The following is a 22,438-nucleotide window of genomic DNA, read 5'->3' as shown; positions in this document are numbered from 1 at the left end:
GACTCTGTCAGTGGATTTTTTTGTACTGCTGCATTTTTATCTTAATTTTCCTAGTAAAGAACTGTTACTCCTATTCCCATCTCTTTGCTTGAGAGCCCCTTGATTTCAAAATTGTAATAATTCAGAGCTGGGGTTGGGTTTACATTTTTATCCATTTCAAGGGGGGGTCCTGCATTCCTTAGCAGACACCTCTCTTTTCAAACCAAGACATAACTAATTATTTGCATATATAAAAACAACTTTAAAAATTAAGTAGGAAAAAGTGTTGGAGCACAAGAAGCGTGCAAGGGATGTTGTTGGTGAAGATGTTTTCTCTAATGAATCACTTTGGTTCTGCTCTGTACAGTGAAATGCTTCAAACAAGTCAACAGATGGATCTGTGTCTGTTTATTAGAAGTCTGTCGATGTTTGCATGGAGCTGCCCCTAAGGAGAACATCTGTAGCACTTGTAAATCATATTAATAATGCTGATATATGGCCTTGCGGATCTGGTGGCGTGAGGGAGAATTGCAGTGTAGGTTCTTAGCTCCACAGAGCAGGAAACAACCCTTTAAATAGGTAATACAGAGGAATTAAGTGCTATTTGCAAGGGCTGTATTTTATACTTTGCTCAGTGTACTTTCTGTACTTAGTTTCAGAAAGAGGAGCTGATCTTCCTGTTTCTGTAGCCTCTTAAACTCAGATGGAAGTGGAATTTGACTGTATCTAACCCCCCCCCCCCACAACAGGTGTCACTAAGGACCTTTTGGGTGTTGTGGTTTATCTTTTAGAAATGTTTTAAAGATGCAGTGTGGGAAAAGGGATAAAGCAGATGACTTTAGCTTTGCAACTTCTTCCAATGACAAGGAGTGTTGTACTTAGCCAAGAAGTTGTTTCCAGAAATGCCAGAGATGGTATTTGAACACCCTGTAAATACAGATTGCTTTGTGCTCTTGCTTCTTTTTTTTTTCCCTTTCTTTAAAATTTGGTGCAACCACAACATTGAGAGGAAGTTAATCTATAAATGTGTGGGAAAAGGCTAATGACTTTAATTGCAGTTGGCTTTGGAAATATTGATATCCCCATTTTCCAAGTGGGGAATAACCAGCCTGCAGCCTGGGGTGTCAGAACTGTCAGCAGGATGCCTTGTAGCAGGAGGTTTTGTAATTCTGTGCAGGTATAGCAGAAGCTCAGAGATGCTCTGCCCAGCAGGGAAGCAGTTGAGCTCTTGTGGCTTTTTCTTTTCCTTCTTTTAGACTTTTCTTGAAAAAGCTCTCTGTCCAATAATCTCTCTTTTTGGAAATCAAAGTGCAGAAAAAGAAACAATCATGACAAAACGTGTTGTGGAAAGGCTCTGTGTCATTTATTCACTCTATGCTGAATAAATGGCTTGAGTTTGAGGGTTTTCCTTATGCTGTAAAAGTACACAGAACACCATAAGCTGATTAAAAAGAGGAAGGGCTGAGTTTTTCAGGACTAAAATGTTTAACTGTGCAGATCACATCTTTTAAAAACCAGAAAACGAGGGTGTAGATGTACAATAATCCCATTAGGAGTCCTGGACCCTCTGTGGGTGTTGCTGCATTCTGCTTTACTGGGGGTACCTCAATGCTGCTGCTGTGCATGCATCAGCTGAAACTTGGGACAGGGCTAGAGTGTGTGTGTTGTTTTTTGTTCTTATTTCAGTTAGTTTGTTTTTGGGTTTTTTTTAAGAATTTAAATGAAATACAGTGTGTTGACCTGAAATTGGCGTTGCTGGAGTCACAGGATAAATAGTCAGGAGTGTCAAGTTGTGCTTTGGAGAAGGGAGGCTGTAAAGGAGTAGGGAAAATAAGGGAAATCAGGAGGCAGAGCCTTGGAGCAGGTGGGTTATGATGCTTTAGCCTACAGTTCAAGAAAACAGTCTGGGTGTGATTTAACAGCAACCTGGGGTCAATCACATTTTCAAACTGCATGAAACAGGGAGCTTTCACTTCTGTCTCCTCACTTTAGTCATCCCTCCTTTCTTTTCCTGACTTTCTCTGTTTTGCTTTCTCCCACAGGGTGTCGGTTAGCTGCCTGTTTCCTCTTGCAGTTTATCTACTCAGTAGTATTTATATCTGTTTCTATCCACCAGCTTTGTGTCCTGAAGGAATACAAGCAGAAGCCCCAGGCTGACTTCTGCTGAAGCCACTGAGTATCAGGTTAAGACTATTCAGCATTATCATCTGGTTCTGAAATGATTAACAGCCTCAGCCTGCTGCTTGTCATTGGGGTGGTGTGTCCAGGATGGACCTGTTGCTCCTGCACTTTTAGCTGTGTGGTTTCTTCTAAACAGCTCTCAGCAAGTGAGATTTTTGTCTTTTGCTCCATGTGCTGTGGCAGCTCTGTTTTCTGATGGCTGGGCAAGCAGGAGTTCAGAGATTCCTTACCATTGAGATCTGTTACAAGTAAGTTCAGGCTAGAGGAACATCAGCTTGTCATACAGTTAGTCTCCCACTTTCAGAGCAGTTGGTGATGCTGACGTGAAGGATGCTTAGAAAAGGTGAGTTTGGGTCAAACCCAGGCAAGGGAATGAATTTGTAATTCTGGTTGTTCTTGAAGTATGGATTTGAATGCAAAACCAGAGGCGAGTACAAATGGAAGAGTGAATTTGGTCCCTCTGTGAAGCTTAAAGTGATAGTAATTCCAGAAACACAGAGAGGTAGAATAGCAAAGAAGGTGTCCAGCACCTGCAAAGGTGTCCACCACTGGCATTTGTGCAAGTTCTCAATTTGCAGAATTGGCCAGCCTGCAGAAATTGTGACTGTCTGGAGTTTCTTGCTGTGTCCACAAGCAAGCTTTGAATTTGGGATCACCAAATTTTTTCCACTCCTTGGCCAACTTTCATGTAAACATGGAGATATGTCTTCCTGGTTTCTTTTTGTGCTGTTTTAGGAAATGTGATGGCAGAGACCAGGATCTCCATGGTCCTGCACCCCTTGCCCTTGTGCAGTGGGATTTCTCTTGCTGGGATCCTGTTAGTAGAATGCTTCTCCAGGGCTGGGTAGCACTGTCTCCCTCAGCTTTCCCAGCTATTTTAACTGAGACAGCAGCAGCACCTGCCCATCTGATCAGTCTGACAATGGTCTCCAACCCCAGATACGCAGCACTGAACCTCCCTTGTCATTTTACCTCTTCTCCAGTTGTTTGCTAGAGAGGAATTTACTCAGGTAGAGAAACCACAAAGTGTGCAGAGCTTGAGTTTGTTCCTGCCCTGTGCTTAAGTCTTCCTTAGGAAGAGGTTTATCTTGGTTGACCAATTAGTTGTATCTTGCAGGTGATAAGTCTGCAAAACTCTCTTGTGGTGAGGTGCTGAGCCACAGAGACCTTGCAGCTGAGTGAGAGGTGAAAGCCACTGAGCACTTTGCAGGATCAGGCTTGAAGTGGTTCCTGAATCCCAAAGGACTGGGCAGCAGCCTTTGTTGTGGTTTGCACTGTACTTCCAGTCTGCCCTCAGCCACGTTCCTGCCTCCCCGAGCTCTCCTGCCTCCCATCCTGCTCCTGACACGTTGAGAACATGGATGGTATGTGGCCATGTGCCAGCACACAGTGCTTCCTTTTTGCCTGAGGTCCCAGGCTGCAGGGCTGCTGCTGCACTGGGGGCTTTTGGGAGGCTGCAGCCACCCCTGCAAGAGCTAGGAGCTGCTAAAGAAGTGTGCAGTGCACTGGATAAGAGAGAAAATCTGCTCTAAAGCAGGATCCTTTCCCTGTAAATTTTGGCTGTCTGGTTTCTCCCTGGCTGTGCCCCCATTAGGTGTTGTGGGCTCAGCCCTGTGGGTCACACAAGGTAATTCCATTAAATCTCCACCTTTCCCCTCTAGGAAAAAATGTCATGAGCAGAGTCTGCCCAGACATGTGGTTATCCCAAACGCTTCACTTGCTCTGCCAAATCTCTCTTATGTAAAAGCCCAGCAGTTGGGTTTTTTTCCCCCATTGCCATAAAGGTGTAATTGTGTATCTTATGAGAGGCACAACCACCAGCATTTTCCTGTTAAGCACCTATCCCTTCCCATCCTGTTGATTTGGATGTGCAGGCCACCAGCTGCTCCAAGGACTCTGGAACCTGTTCATAGATCTTATTTATTGCAGCTAAGCATTTGTTCACTTTTTCATAATGGGCCTCCCAGTTAATTTGCTGAAGTACCTCCTTGCTGATTTTTTGCAAGTGCAGTTTAGCTTATCTGAGTCCAGACCTTACTGCAGTCAGTCTCAGAGCTGCCTGAGCTCCTTCAGTCAGGAGTCTGGCTCAACACAGAGTAAGCTCTGTAACCACTCACTTTTCCTCCTTCCTGTAGTCTTTCTAACAAAACTCTGGAACTCAGGAGCTTGCATAAAACCAACATAGTCTGAGCTGAAATTTGCCTCTGTGTTTTCAGGGGACCTCAAAAAGCAGGACAGGAGGAGATGTCCAGAGGTCATTCTGCCTTCCCCAATGCAAGGAAAGGTCAGCCATGCCTAATTCATTACTGACATTGATCTCTTAAAACTGTTCTCAAAACCAAATTCAAAGCTATGAAAATGAACTTGGTTTAGTGTTAAACATCACTCCCTGCACTTGAAGCTGCAGCCTTTAGAAATCAGTTGAGTCCATCTGATTTGTGTGATATGCAGCTAAATTCCTGCTCAGACTTGATCAGAAGGTGCTTCTTGTGGCATTAGTGACTTGGGGGAGAGAAATACTCTGGCCTCAAAATATCAGAAAGTCCATCACTTTTTTTGTGGTGCTTAACAGTGTTTACAAGACTGCAGTGCTTTTATTAAAGTGACTTTTGGGTATCCCTGGGTTTGAAGGCATCTCCTCAGAGATCTTACAGCAGCGTGATTTGCAGGGAGCACTGAGTAGGCATCAAAACTGAAGACCCTTGAAATGACCAGTTACTCCTGGCTGATTCCTTCCTACTGGTCAGGGAGCCACAGGCTCCTTACTGAGGAACCACCTGTTCCTGTAATAGCCAAGGAGAGACCAAGGGTGGGAAAGCCATCTGCATAATCTGATGAGCATTAAACCAATCAAGTCAAAAGCCAAGGAACTGACTTAATCTGCTGTGATCTTTTCCCCTCCCTCATGCAGAGGTGAGCTCAGGACACAGTTGCATCTCCCAGTCTCAGGATGTTATTAGGGTGGTGCTCAAAATAATATGCATGAAAAGCAAATCTGTGATGTGTGGAATTAATGATTTGGGAGACAGCAAGGATGGATGAATGGACTTTCAGAGGGCTGTAGGGGCACTACAAGCCAAATTCCCAGCTCCTGCAGTGAAGCCAAGTGTAAATCCCAGTGTCTTGAGGGGGTGGCGTGTAGTGTGTCTGTCTGCCAGGGCAGGGTTGGCTGACAAAGCAACTTGTCTGTCCTCAAGTCTTGCTCTCAAATTGCACATCCCTTGAGTTTGAAGACACCATCCCTGCTGACATGTTAGTAGGTACTGAAAGCTGCCTGAAATTCGGTTCCTATGTGGGGCTGGGAAGGGAGGGCAAAGGAGGAGGAAAAAGGAAACAAGTTTTGTTTCCTTCTGAAGAGACTGGAGGAGTGCTGGTGTAGCCTTTACTTTCTATAGCCATAGAATGAAATATGTACAACCCTCATTAATAACCTTACCTGACTTTATATTGAGGTTGAGTAGTGCTAAACCTGTCCTGCAGAGAATGTCTGGGCAAGATTACCAAGGCTGAGCTGCTTCCCTGGCATGGGCAGTAGCACACGGTGGCAAATCTGACCAAACTTCCAGCTGTGGGGATAAAAGAGCCTGAGAATCTGTTTTGGAGGCTGCGAGGAGCCAGTGTGGGGAAGCAGTGCTGGGAGCAGCAGCTTGAAGGATACTGCTCAGACTGCCCTGCTGGCAAATTTTGGGTCTGGCTGCTCACTGTGGGGGGCTCTGAGCAGGTCACCTCACCATGGTGTAAAGTGTGAGCTGTGATCAGCAGCCCTTTGAGGAAGGAGCAGGGTCTTTGTGTGTGCCGAGTGTGAAATGCCAAGGGACCTTGGTCTCTGCCCAGCCTCTGTGTACTACTGTAATGTAAATAAAAATGTGCAGATAACAACGAGGTCAAGGAACATCTCTCAAACTTGATAATCTTCCCTGATAGGAAGATTTATGTGGCTGTTTCTGGCTGGGCTGGAATTGTGCCAGATTTTGGTCAGTGTCCAAGTAACCACACAGAAACACTATAGCAAGGGGGGGAAAACCCAAGGTGTTGTTGGACTGCCAGGCTGACATAAAGCTTGCTGTAAGTTTGCAATCAAAATAAACCCCATTGGGTCCTGCAGGGGAGCAAAGTATCCATGAAATGCTGGACACTGCCAAAGGAAGTGGCTGAGCTGTTGGCTGGAGCAGCAGAAGTGCTGGCACACTGCACGCTTCATGGGGCTTCAGAGCTGCTTTTAAAATAGTCCCCACCACTGCAGACAGGAAAATGTTATCCTGCTAGTGCAGAGAATTATTTACATGTTTTCTCCATGCCAACTGTCTCTCCACTCACTGACCCTGTGCAAGAGACTCAATAGAGGAAAGGGAGTATTTTAAAGAAAAAATCCATCTAAGCTAGCTGGGTTTTTTGATGCCTGGTTTGCCACAATGAGCTTGCAACCTAGCAAGAAAAGACTTAAACTCCAGGAATTAAAACCTCCTTTCCTTAAGGTTTAGGGTTTTGCTTTTAGTTGCTATCTCAGACTGAATAAGAAGGAGAAGCAGTGTTCACTCTTTGTGTATGACAGCACTTTAGGGTGTATTTTAAACTTGCAGTATCAAAACTACTTGTGCAGACAGAGAAATCAAGAACATCTCCTGCTACTTGAACATTATAGGCCTGAGGAGCAGGATAAGTAGTGATTTAAAAATTGAAATTTAAAAAGTTATTACTGCAGGGCTGAAAGAAGTCTCACCTTAGCCCTTGACTGGAAGATACACATGATGTCTGTTTTTTTGACAATCTTTGTTCCAGGCTTGTGCAGTACCTTGTACAATGATGTTGTGGGTCACTGTCCTAATAGTTTAAATATTTATTGATACCAGTGCAGTTTCAGTAGGTGCTGGAGTGCTTAGACAAGAGCTGTGTAGTTCACTTCTACGTGTAGTTATAGGACAATTTGTAGTAGCTTGCTTATGTTTTGTCTGTGGGTCAACTAAAGTGTCCTCTTGGATGATTTGTGTGGCAATTTGGGATGTCAGATGGTCAGGGCTCTCACTTCCCTCACTTAATAAATGATAGAGTAAATTTCTCAGGCATTCATTTATCTTTAATTCAAAGTCATTGCCTTTTGGACATTTTCAAAGCATTTTTACCCTCATTTTCCAGGTTCCTCGTAGTCCTGCTTTTTGCATTCTTCAAAATGATGCCAAATTGAGTTTTAAAGGTAAAGGAATGGCTGTAGAAACAAATATCTAGTTTTAAAGATTACAAAGTGATCCAGTATCAAAGCAGCTTCCCCAGCAAATGGTGAGGAAGCTGCTGGAGCAAGGGTTAGAGGTGCAGTGAGACACAGCACATTAAAGCTTTATTTATGGCAGGACAGTGCTGCCAGATAGTCCAGGTAGCTATTTCTGTCTTCTGCAGGATCCAGCAGCTCAGTGCCAGTGCTGCTGGGAGCTTTGGAGCCACTTTTGGGTGTAAAAACCAGTGTGTTGGAGCATGGAAGTTAAAGAGGAGCAGGGCAGTGACGAAGTTGGCTGTCATGGTTCTGCCCCTCCTTGTTTTGGTAATGTTCTTAATTAAAATCCTTTCTGAGTTGTGTCACTGGTGACTGTTCCATCCTTTTATGTGGACTGTACAAGCCTTGTTGAAGCCTGATGATCAAAATGGCCCTGTGGAGAGGCAGTGCCTGTCCCAGAGAGTTTTCTCTGCTGGGTGGGGACAGAAGGGAGCTCCCACTATCTCCATGGCACAGATGAGGAGCTGTGGGGTGAAGATACGGAAAGCCTTGGCTAAGGTCAGGTAGAAAACGTCTGAGAGGTGGGAGCTGTGGATCTGTGGTTTGTTGAATTACAGTTCTGGGATTTAATACAAATTAATTAAAAATCCTTATCATATTGGAGTTTGAGAGGTAGGACATCAGGAAATTCAAATGAAAAGTTAGCCTCAGGTTATTTAAAGGGAAGACTTAAGTTATGCTGCATAGTTTCAAACTTGTGACCCAAATGCTCTGTAGCAGTAGGAATTTCTCTGTGGGTGTTTTATTTCTCCTCAGTCCTTGCACTGGGTTTAATTTGTTAATCAAGAAGACAGCAAACAAAATGCTTCAGTGGTGGTCACTAGGGGCCTGCAGCCAGCATTGCATTCTCTGGGATGATGGATATTGCTCAGAAACCTGAATCGATGCAGGGAGCTCCCCAGAAAGAGATGGAGTGAAACTTCCTAATTATGTTTTTTCTGTTGTTTTTAATTCTTTGTCTGTTTTCCCTCCCTCAATCTGAAGATTGAATTTTGCAATATTGCTGCTGCTTTGACTTGATGGAACACTGGGAGAAAATGCTTCCCCAGTTTCTTCCAAATCTGAAATCCCAAGTGACATTCTAGTTAAATTCCTTGTCCAGAGGATGCCAGCATCCCTTTTGGCTGCTTGGTGATCACTCTGCCTGTCACCAGCAGCATGATCAAATAAGAGACCTCTTGGAACTAAATTGGGCTCCTGAGTTATCAAAAACCAGCCTGATTCTGAAGCTATACTTAAATCTATGGCACAAGAATACCTACTGGCATTTTTCTCTATCCTTGGAATATAGTGGGTGTTGTGAACAAATGGTGGCAGCATCAGAACTGGACTTGTCCATTTCCTGCACAAATACATGTATTCACACAGGGTTTTGGTTCGGGTTTTTAGCGGTTCCCTCCCTTTCTGCTGCAGATCTGTTTGTTTGTACACAGCTATTTTGGTAAAATTTCCCACAAGTTAGGTCTGTGTTTACTTTTTGCCTTCATCTAATCAGCAGCTCACAGGGTAAGTTGATGTTCTATATTTAGTTCAGATATTCAGTGGAGATGATTAGGGGTGTATTAAAGCAGAGGGTTTTGGGTTTTTCCTATGATATCTCCCTGGTTTTCATTCCTGTGTTGTTGCAGCTTCTGTCCGTGCTCATATTTCTCTGTTCAACCACAGTGTATGTCAGAGTATTTATATGGCTTTCTAAACATATTTGAAATAATTTGCCTCTAGAAAGTGATTGTGGTCTGTTTGACATGAGAAGAGTAGCTGCAGTCCTGATGTGAGCTGAAATATCCAATGTTTATGGAAGATGACATAGCAAAGCTGTTTACCATATGCTACACGAGGCACAGTGATACTGGGCTATTTTTACCTCTGCAGTTTGCAGAGGGAAAACCAGAATACAATAATGCAATTTATGTATTCTCCTCTATTTCAAATGTGCCTTTAAAAGAGAACATGACAGCACTGTCTGAACCAGGTCATGGGATATAACACCAGTTATTATTTGAGCCTGAATCTCTAAACTTTGGTACAAAACTGAGGTCAAATCCAGTCAGGTGCGTGTAGTAAAAGGCATAATAAGACATTTAAGAAATTCAGAGTGCAGATCACTTCAAATTGGGCTGTTCCTGGTGACACCTTTCACTCAGAGCAGTTCATAGCATCTGTCTCTGCTCCTTTCATTTTCCTGGATTGAGGTCTTTTGGCAGCTGTCGTTCGCTCTTCATTACGGGATTTCAAACTGCCCATTGCGCCAGAGCAGAGCCCTGTGAGCTGACTTGGTGCCAGGCAGCATGGGTCTAGAGACAATGCAGTTCAGTTTACATGGAGCTGGAAGCTATGGATTTAGCAGCTTGCATCAGTGTGTTCATGGGAGTCTGCATTACATCCTAACTGTACTCTCTGACCAGATTCTTAGGTTGCTCTGACTGTTTTCTTGACATGAAGATGCTCTCTGAGCCAGCTAAAGCAAGAGCTAGTTCCATGAAGCTTGCTATGTCTCTGCAGGCTTTGAATTTGAGAATTGCTGTTCCACTGTCTCTTGGGTCTTGAACTGTGCCCATCTCCAAGCAAATACAGGAAAAAAGTCAATGGGGTAAAGAGCTCGGGTTTAAATATTGTCCACAGAAGAAGTGTCTTAACCTGCCTGCTTCAAAAATCTGTCTTTACAGCCTGCCCTCTCTCTCTCTTTAGTTTGCTCTAGGTTGTATGGTTGCACCCTGGAAATGGGATGTCAGTCCCATTCAGGGAGCATAAAGGAAGAAAGAAAATCTCCCCGTTGCTGCCACAGTGACAGCGAGTGAGAGCCCGAGCAGGAAGATGTCGACAGTCACATCAGCGATCCAGGCTCCTCAGGGCCCTGTGAATCCACCACCTCCAGAGGTGACTAATCCAAATAAACCTGGCAGGAAGACCAACCAACTGCAATATATGCAAAATGTTGTGGTGAAGACATTGTGGAAGCATCAGTTTGCTTGGCCTTTCTACCAGCCTGTTGATGCAATTAAACTGAATTTGCCGGTACGTATCTGTCGTCTTCTCAGCCTAGAAAGCTTTGTGTTGTCAGATCAGTTTTGGGATTGCTTAGAGTGGAAATATCAGTGCCTGGGATGGTGTTGTGCTCAGCCAGTGGCTTCATGTGCAGCAAGAGAGGCTTTGGTGCTCTAATCCAGAACAAGAAAATGACACTGCACAGCCCTGCAGCATCCCCAGGCTAATCACAAACTCTGTAGGTGCTTCAGACCAGCCCAGGGAGAAACCGGATTAACAAGTGGAAACCTTTTAAAGGCCAAAATGTTCTTAAAATTAGAGACTGAAACTTTGAGTACAGTTTTAGCCAGCCCTGATAAACTTCTGTAAGTGTCAGAGGCAACCTTTTAAAAGGAGAGGCAGAAATTCCCATTCCCAGACTGGAGGTTGTATGTTTTGGAGTCAGGTTTGTAACGATGGTGAGACTAAAAGGATACAAATTAGAATATAAATGAATATATATTTACATTTACAATTTCCACAAAATTTGGGGGGGGTGTTTCTTAGGAGTGGGGATGAAGAGAAAGCAGGGGTTAGAGGAGGACATGAATCAGGAAATGTAACTTCTTCCTTGTTTTTCCAACAGGATTATCACAAAATAATAAAAAACCCCATGGACATGGGGACAATCAAGAAGCGCCTGGAACACAACTATTACTGGAGTGCCAGTGAATGTATGCAGGATTTCAACACCATGTTTACAAACTGTTACATTTATAACAAGGTAAAAAAACCCAGAAAAGCCTTTAGAAACACCCACCTATCCCTGTTACAGTGCAGGTTTTGAACAGGGCCAGCTCCAGGCCCTCCTTGAAAGGATTTGACATGCCACTAATTGCAACCACGTTACTTGAAATGCACAAAGCTGTCCTTGTGCTGCCTCTTTCTTCCCCCAGACTAGTTACAATGGCAAATATGCCTTTTAATTATATGTAGATTTCTGTTCTGGGGTTATGCAGCAAGTTTTTACTCTTTTTATTTTCAGTTTTATGGGATGAGCTGCACTTAATGCAGTGCTCTGCAGGTGTTTTGAGGTGCTTTAATGCTGTGTGTTAGACTGTCTGGCACTAAATAGTATCTGTTAGCAGCAGAAAGGCGTTCAAGAACCATAATTGTGTTTTTTGACTCTGTCTCCATAAATCTGTTCATATTTACACACATTTAGATTGCTTATTATTATTATTTTGGATTTGGCTTGTTCGCTCTTTTGTTAGGTTGTTAAAATTCTTTGTGTTCTGTTTTCTCCAGCCGTTTGTCATCATAGACCCAGACTGGAGAACAGCTGAAATAAACAAATTAATTAGTTTGAGCCACAGAATGTGTGTTTAGCCTCTTCCTTTGGACCTGCTGGCAAGCAGGGGAGGACAGCTCATCCGTTCCAGTTTGCTGCTTCCACACTGCTGCACAGGGTACTGGTTTATCAGGCTCCTACTGAAGTCCTGATAATTCTCTGGATGCAGCACACTTTGGGGCTGTAATTATTGCATGCTAGAACAGAATAGAAGAGCAGGAGAGTGGCAAGCAAGGAGAGAGAAGAGCTAATCTGTTTATTGTCAGCATTTGAATACCATAATTTTTATTTGAAGGGCATCAGTGTTTTCTAAGCCTGATCTTCAACATTGCTGCTTCAGATACATGAATGATACAACAAAGGCTCATACTCTTCTTTGTGCAGCCCACAGATGACATTGTCCTCATGGCCCAAGCCCTGGAGAAGATATTTCTGCAGAAGGTTGCCCAGATGCCTCAGGAGGAGGTGGAATTGCTACCCCCAGTTCCTAAAGGCAAAGGTCGCAAGCCCTCAGCAGGCACTCAGAGCACAGGTACGGATCCATCCAGGGACAGGGAAGGCTGGGAGCTGTTCCTGAGGCCTGACCCACCTTCCAAGCTGCTGGACTTTGCAGATGGTGGAGAGCCTGGGAAGGGAGAGTGTGGTCTCACAGTTAAAGCAGTGGGGAGGAAAGCATGAGACATCTGGGTGATGCTCACTCAGGGTTTCAGGGCTTGTCTGTCTCAAGGCCACCCTGCATTTGTCACACCAGTCTTGCCATCTGTGACTTGCCCATCCTGGCAGCACTTCACTGAGGGAGGCAGTGCTGTTGCTTCTCTATGCAAGGAGGAAACTAAGGCAAGAAAAGAGAAGGTAGTCAGAAATGGCATGGAAAGTCTTCACACCATTTGGGTTTACACAGCTCACCCTGGGTCCTGGCAGAAATCTGACACAGCAGAGACTTGGACTCAAATTTTGATAATTCCCTAAGCCCTGTGTATTTTTCTTTTGCACACATGGTTACAACATTGTAAAATTAAAGAATTTATTAAACCATTGCAAAAGGCTACGTAGACCATTGCATATCAGTGGAAACTAAGTTTAGTTCAATTTACCTAGAATTGATTTTAAATGGGTTTAGGATTAAAACGTCCAAGCATGGTAAAACAGTTCATAAAGGACCTTGTGTGGGCTGAGTTAAATGATTGCCAGTTGGTTGTTTAGGTTTTTTTCTCCAAACAAGGTCTAATTGTTGCTCTGGGAAAGTCAATTATTCCTCTGTTTTCACACATTTCAGGTGCTAAATGGAGCTATAACTTTATCCAAGCTCAGAGAAATTAATGATGATGTATCTTTTGATAAAACATAGGAGGATTGCTGCTTTTGTTATTGGTAGTAGGTTTGCCCCCCTTAATGTTATACCAGTGGGCAGGTTTTTAGCAATGCATCACAGACATTGAGGCCATCAGGAGGCTTAACCTCTACTGAGAATCATAAAATACAGAGTTGGAAGGGATCCACAGGAATCACTGAGCCCGACTCCTGTCCCTGCACCGTAAAATCCCAAGAATCCCACCCTGTGCACTTGTGGCAAACCTGCAGTGCTTTGAGCTCCTGTGTGCTCAGATGGCCTGGACAGTGGTTGTTGCCATTTGCATGGTGTGAACACCTCCCACTCTTCCATCCCCTGCTCTTCTGCTGAGCTCTGGGAGCATGCAAGGGGTGAAGACTGTCCCAGAGCAACACACACTCCGTGCAAAAAGCTGGAATTATTTTGCTTGTGGCTGATCTAAACCCGTGGTACAAGGACTCAGATCAGAGAATGCTCACTTTTGTTGTACCCTGGGTGTAACAGCACCGAGCAAATCACACTGTGTCCTTTGTGCTCTCCCTGGCATCCCTTTGCCAGCAGCAGCAGTTTGCTCCCAGTACGCTCCGAGCTTAACCACCAGTGCCTTTCCCCTCTTGTTCGAAAGGAGCTCAGCAAGCCGTGGCCGTGTCTTCCGTGTCCCCGCCGGCCCCGTTCCAGAACGTCCCTCCAGCCGTGTCTCAGACGCCCGTCATCGCTGCCACCCCCGTGCCAACCATCACCGCCAATGTCCCTCCCGTCGCCGCCCCAGCCGCCGCCGCCCCGCCGCCCGCCGCTCCGATCATGCCCGTGGTGCCTCCCACGCCCCCGGTCGTCAAGGTAAATCCGGCCAGTTCTTCAGCAGGAGCAGGGCTGCACTGCCAGCCCTCGCTGCTGGCTCCCTGCGTTCCTGCTTTCATCCTTGGGTGTTGAGTTGGAGAGGGTTGAGAGCAATTCTGCCGGTTTTCACACGGTCCAGCCAAGGTGATGTCACCTGTGTTTGCTGCAGCTCAGTTCCAGCCTCTCCTTTCACAGCCTTTCCCTGTGCTGCTGTTCCAGGGTTCTTGGAATTCTCCCCTTTTTACACCAGATCTCTCAAAGCATCTCTTCCCTCTGTAACTGAGCTCCTGATTCTGCTGAGGCTGTTCCTTTAAGGTTTGCAGGCTCCAGCATTAGGAATGTTCCTCTCTGCTTTCAAGCAGTTCAAGACAAGCCTGTCACTCCAGTTGGAGGAGCCTGATGTTGCCTGCAGGTTTTGGGTGCTTTAGTTCTGACTTCCTGAGTAATCTTTTGGGAGTTGTCACTGGTGTTTTATTATTTATTATGTTAATTTATGGGTAAATGAAGACATTACCTAAATAATTGAAATTTTCTTAGCAAGCAGTGTATTGCTTTAAAAATTATGAAAGCACAGCTCAGAGAAAGCTGGGGATCTTTTTATCTAAACTGTGGAATTAACTGCAACAGTTTTGGTTGTGAGGTTGCTTGGACCAGCAGAGGCACAGAATTGTTTTGCTTTTTAACCCAATAATTTGGGAATTGCTAGAGCAATTGTAAGTCAGATCTTGCAGCTAAGCTGTCCTCCTTAGAAACCTGTCTCATATTTCAGATTCTGTCCAAATAACTTTCTTCTGAGAATCAATTTAATTTTAAAACTCGAGGATGAACCCAGAAGTGAGTTTGCCAAATACACTGCAAAATTAATTCTGCTTGAGATTTACTTAAGATTTCCTTTAGATTTCTCTAAGGAACTTTTTCTTCCCTATCTCCCTCTCCAGAGAAATAAATCCTTCAGAGGAGTACAAGAGAACTGATTGGACAGTCACAGCTGGAATTTATGTGAGAGTGTTTGTTTGCTTAAGGCAAAAATCTACCTTAGCACCCACTAAATACAGGGGGAGTGAGGGCTCATGGGTCTTTGGTGATTAATAAGCTTTGGTTCAGAACTTAGAGCCTTATCCTGCCACTGGGGACTCAGACATGTTATGACACTTGCTCAGTCCCAATGCATCAGCTGAGCTGCAGTAATGGACTGCACACCCTCCTTTCCCTTGGCAAACACCAGGTAAGGGTCCTGCCTTCCATCTAAGGGAAACATCACATTTTGCAGCATGGTTGGGCTTGGGTTGGAGCCGTGTGAATGGTTGGTTACTGTGGCTCAGGTGATAGCAGTGTTTGCAGCCTCTGGTCACAGATCCCATTTAACCCAGTGAAAGAAGTGGTTTGTTTCTGTGTGAGGACAGGCAGAACCGAGGGTGAGCTGTGCTGGGGTTTCAGCTGGGCACGTACTCACAGAGCCTGTCCCTCTGCTGTTTCAGAAAAAGGGAGTGAAGCGGAAAGCAGACACCACCACCCCCACCACCTCTGCCATCACTGCCAGCAGGAGCGAGTCCCCCACGCCCCTCTCGGACCCCAAACAGGCCAAAATCATCGCACGCAGGGAGAGTGGCGGCCGCCCCATCAAACCACCAAAGAAAGACCTGGAAGACGGAGAGGTCCCTCAGCACGCAGGGAAGAAGGGCAAACTCTCTGAGCACCTCAAGTACTGTGACAGCATCCTCAAGGAGATGCTCTCCAAGAAGCACGCAGCCTATGCGTGGCCCTTTTACAAGCCCGTGGATGCAGAGGCCTTGGAATTACATGACTATCATGATATTATCAAACACCCCATGGATCTCAGTACTGTGAAAGTACGTCCTCATTTTCCACCTCATGTTGCAGGGGACCCCTCTGGTTGCAGAGGGCTCCTTGGTGGGAAGGGGAAGGGGAAAGGGTGGAAACTGAACCTGTTAGGATGCCAGCTGGATATTTTTATATTTTGTTTCCTTCCCCTCTCCCTTTTTGCCATAACCCAGGACAGCTTTTTTCCTGCCCTGCAGAGCAGCTGTACACAAAGCAAAGTACAATGGCATCTTCTCCTCTTTGTGGATAGTCCAGGTATTTAACTGGTGTTCTTAGGGTTGTGTGGCAGTCTGAGAAGAGGAGGTACTTTATTTCATAGGATTCAATTGATGGTATCCCATTTCCAGAAGCTGCTGATTACCTACTTGGTGGTGGCAGATAGGCTTACACTGAGCAATTCCAACAGAAATGTGATGGTAGTCAGGGAGATGTGATGGTTTTGTGGTTCATGCTTGGCTACTCAAGTGTTTAACTTAGTATGGTCCAATATTCTTGTTTTTCCCAGTGGGTTTGGAGTTTTGTTAAATCTCTCCATGAAGCAAAGCCATGTCTTTGTAGTTCTCATCTTCTTGTGAGCCAGGCATTGGATTCTGTGTTGATGGAGGGGAGACTTCCACGTACAGGAGGTGAAGATATTGTTGTTGGCTTTCACTAGCATTGCCAGAAGGGTTTTACTGCCAGCTGAGCCAGTGCCCAGGATTGTCTGAATGCCCAGGTGACAAAAGTGGTTGTGAGTCCTGTCATATTCCTTGGCAGATCCTGTGTGGTACCTGGGAGCAGCATGTCACACTCTGATATGCCAAGCAGCTATCCTAGGGATGCTCTGGGTCTCCAGAGACAGCTACAGCCTGCTAGTTGAATCCTTAGGTGGTTGCAGGAAGATTAGAGATGGACAGAGTGAAATCCTGACACTCTCAAACCAGTATTTCCATGTGTGCTTAGGTGATTTCTTATTGCAAGAGATCCTTGTCCCGTGTTCTGAAAAATCTAGGTGCAAAGCTGTGATTTCTTGGGTTGGTGACTTCTTCATACTTAAATCTCTTTAAGGTCCTAACTTCATTCTTTTAAAATTGTACACCTCTGCCCCTCTCTGGCAAGTGCAGGTGATATCCTCCCTCTGCACCTGACTAGTGTAGGGGAGAAAATTTGAGACAGGCAAACCCAGTGGAGTCTTTTACACCTAAAGACTCTGGGTTTCTCATTCCACATGGTAGTATTTTTCTTAATAAAGTTGTTTGAAGTGCTGTCTGGTATTGGTTTTTTATGGAGTGTTTTATTGTCATTGCTCTTGGCCTGTAGATCATGGTGTGACTTCTCAGAGATGCAGCTCGTAATACGTTCACTGTGTGGAACAGAAACCTGCCATTTGCAGGCAGTGTCATTTTCCAATGTCAGGGACTTCCTCTGTGGCTCTGAAAGGTTTTTAGATTTAATTCTGCCCAAGTGACAATGGCTGTGATAAAGTAACACAACTAACAGCCTCCAAACTAACCTGGAAGGAGTTGTGTGAGAAAGTAAAACACAGTCATTGCTGCAGCTGTAACATATCTTGTCTCTGTTTCTGTGGCTGTGTTAGGTTTGATTTTCCTCAGAGAATATCCTTCTCCAGGAGCACTTTTTTCCCTGGCAGAGGTGTCTCCAGGAGGATTTGGAGGTTGTTTTTAGTGTGTGGTGGAGGAGGCAGGTTGGCTGTTGTGACTGTGCCAGGGACAGGTGAGATGGAGGGGCTGTAGCTGAGCTTGTTGCAGTCAGGAGCAGAGGGATGTGCTGGAATTTTGTGCTGGAGCTTGGACTGAGAATGGGAACAGCTGAAGGGACAGGATCTGTGAGCTCATCTCCACCTCAATTCTCTTCATCACAGAGACAAGAGACAGGACTTCTTGGAGTAGGAAAGGATGGAAGTGTGAGGAGAGAGAGGCAGCAGCTCTAATTCTCTGTGAGGAGTGGGATGCACTGAGGCTGGAGCTGCTGCTGCCTTGTCCCCAGGCAGGTAGGGACCACTTGCAGAACATCCCTGTCCCTCTCTGTGGTGCTGGGGGACCTGGAGCACTTCTCCTTCTCCATCCTCTGGCTGCCAGGTCCCAGTAGTGACATGGATGTCTCTGCCTTTGGTTTACTCAGTGGTGAAGAAGCAATAAGCCTTGATTTTACCCAGCTCTAAACCCACCACACTGTGCAAGAGGATTTCCACAGGGTGTTTGCTTTAGGAATAAAGCACTTCCTCCAGGGATGTAACTCTGCTCACCCCTTAATTTTCCTGCCCTGAACTGCTGTATTTTCAGAGCAGCTGAGTTCAGGGTCTTAAAAGGGAGGGGACATTCTTTGTGTCGTCTGTGGGCAGGACAAGACTTACCTTAGAGCAAGGGACATATTAGATATGAGGAAACAGATTTATGAACAGTGAAGGTGATCAAACACTTGACTGAGGGGAAAAATGAGATTGCTGTGGCAGATGTTGTCTGTGGGACAGAGGATGGGTGAGCTGTTCTGCATGTACCTCTGCCAGCCCTGCCTGTCTCCTGATTTCCAGTTGTAAATGTAATCACTTTTTTTTTTCTGTAAGCAGCTGGATATCTCTGAGTGTATTTATTACAAGATATTCCAGCCCACCTATTTAAAGTGCTTTTCTTTCTTTTCTTAAGCTAATTATTCTTTATAAGAAAACAAAACAAAAATACACATATTAAAACTGTAGGGCTAGAAAACTGTTGAGTTTGGATGAAAAGCAAAGCCTCAGACACTGGAATGTATTTCACAGGCAGTAATCAGGCCCTGAGTATGCCAAACAAATATAAAAAGGTCTTTCATGCAGTAAGATGTATTTTAAAATAAACGGGCCCTTTGGTTTGAACATATGTTTTGCTTTGGAATTGGCCTGAGAGGCTATTCAGACAGGAGCACCACAAACCTATTTCCCTTTCTGCCTTTGTGCTGTGCCTTCCAGGCTGTCTCCTGGTTTATTCATCAGGAAAATGAGGTCTCCTGACAAAAGTTTGACTGATGTCTGGCTGCAGCACAGCAGGGATGTCACCACCCTGCATCAGGTCTCTCAGAAGCTGAATCCCTGGAGGTGAAATTCTGCCCTTTTCACAAAAACAGCTCCAGGAGTGGTTGCAGTGTTTCAAGACAGTTAGAAGGTCAATCACAGCTGTGAAATTTCTGTAGTTCTGTGAAAAATGGGAATTTTGCTTGTGTCAGGGGTAGGTGACAGACCCTGAGCATCCCTGCCTGTTGTTGGGATGGGGGATGTTTGTCCCCATCACGTCCCCAGCCTGTCTGCCACTCAACCCTTCCCTTCTCTGGGGTTACAGGTGCCCAAGACAGACAAAAGGGAAGCCTGTAAGCACTTGGCAAATAGAGAATTTCTTTAAACTCAGGTCTTTTAAATGCAAATGAAACTTAGTGTTAGCTTCTGGTTCCTTTCAGCAGGAGTAATTGGAGCTAAGGTTTTATACATAGTAGTAATATATGCATAAGATCAATTAAGGGCTAGGAATGCTATAAACTGCTCTCTAAACCCAAGTCACTGAGCCCCAAACAGCAAGAGAAATGTCTGGAAGTGAGAGCTGAAAAATAAGAGAAAGGAACAAGGTACAAATATTTGACATTTATCCTCTAGGAAATAACATTATGAGTAGGTTCATAAAGGGTGAAGTCTGTATCCATTTCTATCAGCTGGACTTTTAAATTAAGAGTGGGAGTTATAGTTTAACTGTAAATGCCTATTTTGCTGTAGGAATTGCAGAGCAAGCCTCCTGTGCTCTGTTAGCAGGAAGTCAGAGTTAGATTTTTGTGATCTTTTCTGCCCTTTCAGATTTACAAGGCAAATTTATCCAAGCATAGGTAGAAATACACACTTTCAGGTACTCCTGTAATTGTAACTTGCCTGTTAACTCTTGCCCTTCCCATCCATGATCCTTGTTTCAATTAGTTCCTGATCCATTTTTCTAAGAGATTTTTTCTAATGATTTCTAAATGTTTTCTGGTAGAATGTGGACCCTGACAGATTTACATTCTACTACTTAGAAAACAAAGCCAATTCAGAATCTTAATATTTAAACTGCTATGAAATATCAACTTCTTTGGTTGCCTGGTGTTTGTTTGCTTGTTTCATAAAGCAGAAACTCTGAATGTTACTTAAGAACTAAGAACCCAAATTAAACTTTCATTCTCTTAGATGGAATTTTTGAGGCTGTTCTGAGGTTCTCATGTCCTTCACACAGTTGCTACAAATGCCTTTTGCTTATGGCTTTTTTTCTCCTTCCCCTTCCCCTTTGGCTTGTTTATTTGCAGAAAAAAATGGACAGTCGGGAATACCAGGACGCACAAGGTTTTGCAGCAGATATTCGGTTAATGTTCTCTAATTGTTACAAGTACAATCCTCCAGACCACGAGGTGGTGGCCATGGCCAGGAAGCTTCAGGTAAAGGTGTTGGCAAATGTATCTTGCAGAGTGTTTTTAGTTCAGGTACAAGGTGAGATCCAGGTGTGGATCTGCTCTTGGCACCAACAAGGGAGATTCCTCCAGCCCTTGGGAAGAGCCTCATGCTCTCTGCAGGACAGTTGTACTCTTAACATGGCATGGGCACAATGCCATGTTCAGCTCCTAAAATATTACAGTCCTTGGTTTTAAAGTAATTGGAGAGTTTTCTTGGGTTTTCCAGATGGGTGACCATATTCTGTATACTATTATGTACTTGTAGTGCACAAAGACCCTGCCCTTGATGCATTTAAGAGACCAGAGTGAACTGTTTGTGGCCGAGGCTCCTTTTGTCACCGATTTTCCTCCTTTTTGCAGGATGTCTTCGAGATGAGGTTTGCAAAAATGCCTGATGAGCCTGCAGAGGCACCCACTCCACCTCCCCCAACAGCCCCAGTGGTGAGCAAAAGCACAGAGAGCAGCCACAGCAGCGAGGAGAGCTCCTCTGACTCTGACAGCTCGGACTCTGAGGAGGAGCGGGCGACTCGGCTGGCCGAGCTCCAGGAGCAGGTACTGCACCATCCCAGCTGTGTGTCCATGCATTAGATAGAGCACAGCAGCAGGAATTGTCCTGAAAAATCCCACCTAGGCTTTGGCATGCAGGGAAACGTTCCCAGTCTAAGGAGAAAAGCATTCAGGTGTGCAATCAGTGCATGTTTGATGGAACAGTAATTTTTTTAAGATCATTTTTCTCCGTGCTGATGCTTCCTCCTGCCTTCTGGGATCCCAGAGTATGAACTGCTTGGTTTTTGGCTTCAGAATATCCTTACACCTTGGGAGGTAGAGGGAAGGGTTTGTGGAGGCAGCAGTTACCTTGCCTTGATGATTTTTTTCCGTTTCCCCCCAGCTGAAAGCCGTCCATGAGCAGCTGGCTGCACTGTCCCAAGCGCCAGTGAACAAACCAAAGAAAAAAAAAGAGAAGAAGGAGAAAGAGAAGAAAAAGAAAGATAAAGAGAAGGAAAAAGAAAAGCACAAAGTTAAAGCTGAGGAGGAGAAGAAACCCAAGGTGGCTCAACCACCAAAACAAACGCAACAGAAGAAAGCCCCAGCTAAGAAAGCGAACAGCACAACCACAGCTAACAGGTGAGAGCCAAGGTGCCTTGAGGGGAGAGCCAAGAGCTTCCAGCTCTGTCCTTAATTCCTGGGGAAGCTCAGTAGTTGTTAATTTGCTGCTGAATAATGTTCCCATTCCCAGACTACTCCAGGGAGTCTTTAACTTGGAGCTGGCAGTGGAACCATGGTGTTTTCACTGTCCAGCTCTTTGAATCCCTGCCTGATTGCTCTCAGATAAGGTTTTGGGGTTGTCTTTTGTGCAGCCACCAAGAATGTGCTATTTCATGGCTGCCCCCCTGCTGCTACTTGGGCTCGTTGTCACACTTCACAGGGCTAAAATATAATAGGAACACAACAGCTGATCTCAGGCTGCTGAACTTTTTCAACACTTGTGGTGCTGTTCCAGCCATCTGACCAGAGCTTCAAAGCCAAGAGCATGGGGATGTTTGTTACAAGGGAGCTGAGGGGAAAAAAACAGAATTCATTGCTGTGTCCCCATGAATGTTTTCATGCTTGACAACCTCTCCAGGCAGCCCAAGAAAGGAGGCAAACAGGCATCTGCAGCCTATGACTCGGATGAGGAGGAGGAAGGGCTGCCCATGACCTATGATGAGAAACGACAGCTCAGCCTGGACATCAACCGCCTGCCTGGGGAGAAGCTGGGCAGGGTGGTTCACATCATCCAGTCCCGGGAACCTTCCCTCAGAGACTCCAATCCCGATGAGATTGAAATAGATTTTGAAACCTTGAAGCCCACAACATTACGAGAACTGGAGAGATACGTGAAATCTTGTTTACAGAAAAAACAAAGGAAACCGTTTTGTAAGTTACCCTCCCGGGGCACGTGTTCCCCCCAGCAGCTCTTGGGCTCAGCTTTGGAGTCAGGGCATGTGTATTGAGATTCTATTATCCACCTGTTGGGTATGTGATGGCAGGAATTTTCAGAGATTCTTTTCTCCCAAGGAAATGTACAGAAACTTCCTGTTTTTTCTCTGTTCTTTCTTCCCATGGTGTCCTGCTGCAGAGACCTGGAGAGCCAATGTGTTCCTCTGCAAGACCTGTGGGATGCCTTTATTACTTATCCAGGCTCTGGAAGGCCCTGTAAAGGTTTCAGTCTCATTGTGTCAGGTGTTACGTGCACATATCTGGAAGGATC

The 22,438-nt window shown here is 45.0% G+C and overlaps 1 protein-coding gene across 7 annotated transcripts in view; it reads left to right on the top strand.

Annotated features, from left to right (window-relative positions):
* BRD3 (bromodomain containing 3) overlaps window positions 1-22,438 on the top strand; it is a 41,545-nt gene that overhangs the window by 15,107 nt on the left and 4,000 nt on the right. For 5 of the 7 annotated variants that reach the window (XM_086858735.1, XM_086858741.1, XM_086858736.1 and 2 more), the window contains 9 exons: window positions 10,115-10,441; window positions 11,037-11,174; window positions 12,126-12,273; window positions 13,697-13,908; window positions 15,387-15,758; window positions 20,044-20,172; window positions 20,548-20,739; window positions 21,077-21,312; window positions 21,812-22,104. In XM_086858735.1, coding sequence (XP_086714861.1) covers window positions 10,241-10,441; window positions 11,037-11,174; window positions 12,126-12,273; window positions 13,697-13,908; window positions 15,387-15,758; window positions 20,044-20,172; window positions 20,548-20,739; window positions 21,077-21,312; window positions 21,812-22,104 — 1,921 coding nt within the window. In that variant the 5' untranslated portion in view covers window positions 10,115-10,240. Of the gene's footprint in view, window positions 1-4,376; window positions 4,445-10,114; window positions 10,442-11,036; window positions 11,175-12,125; window positions 12,274-13,696; window positions 13,909-15,386; window positions 15,759-20,043; window positions 20,173-20,547; window positions 20,740-21,076; window positions 21,313-21,811; window positions 22,105-22,438 lie in introns of all 7 variants that reach the window. The other 2 variants (XM_086858738.1, XM_086858742.1) reach the window with 1 other exon arrangement.

This window comes from Cyanistes caeruleus, chromosome 20 (genome assembly GCF_971803275.1).
Source record: "Cyanistes caeruleus chromosome 20, bCyaCae1.hap1.1, whole genome shotgun sequence".
Taxonomy (NCBI): Eukaryota; Metazoa; Chordata; class Aves; order Passeriformes; family Paridae; genus Cyanistes; species Cyanistes caeruleus.
Note: the sequence above shows the minus strand (reverse complement) of the source record. Positions and strands in the feature narration are given on the sequence as shown.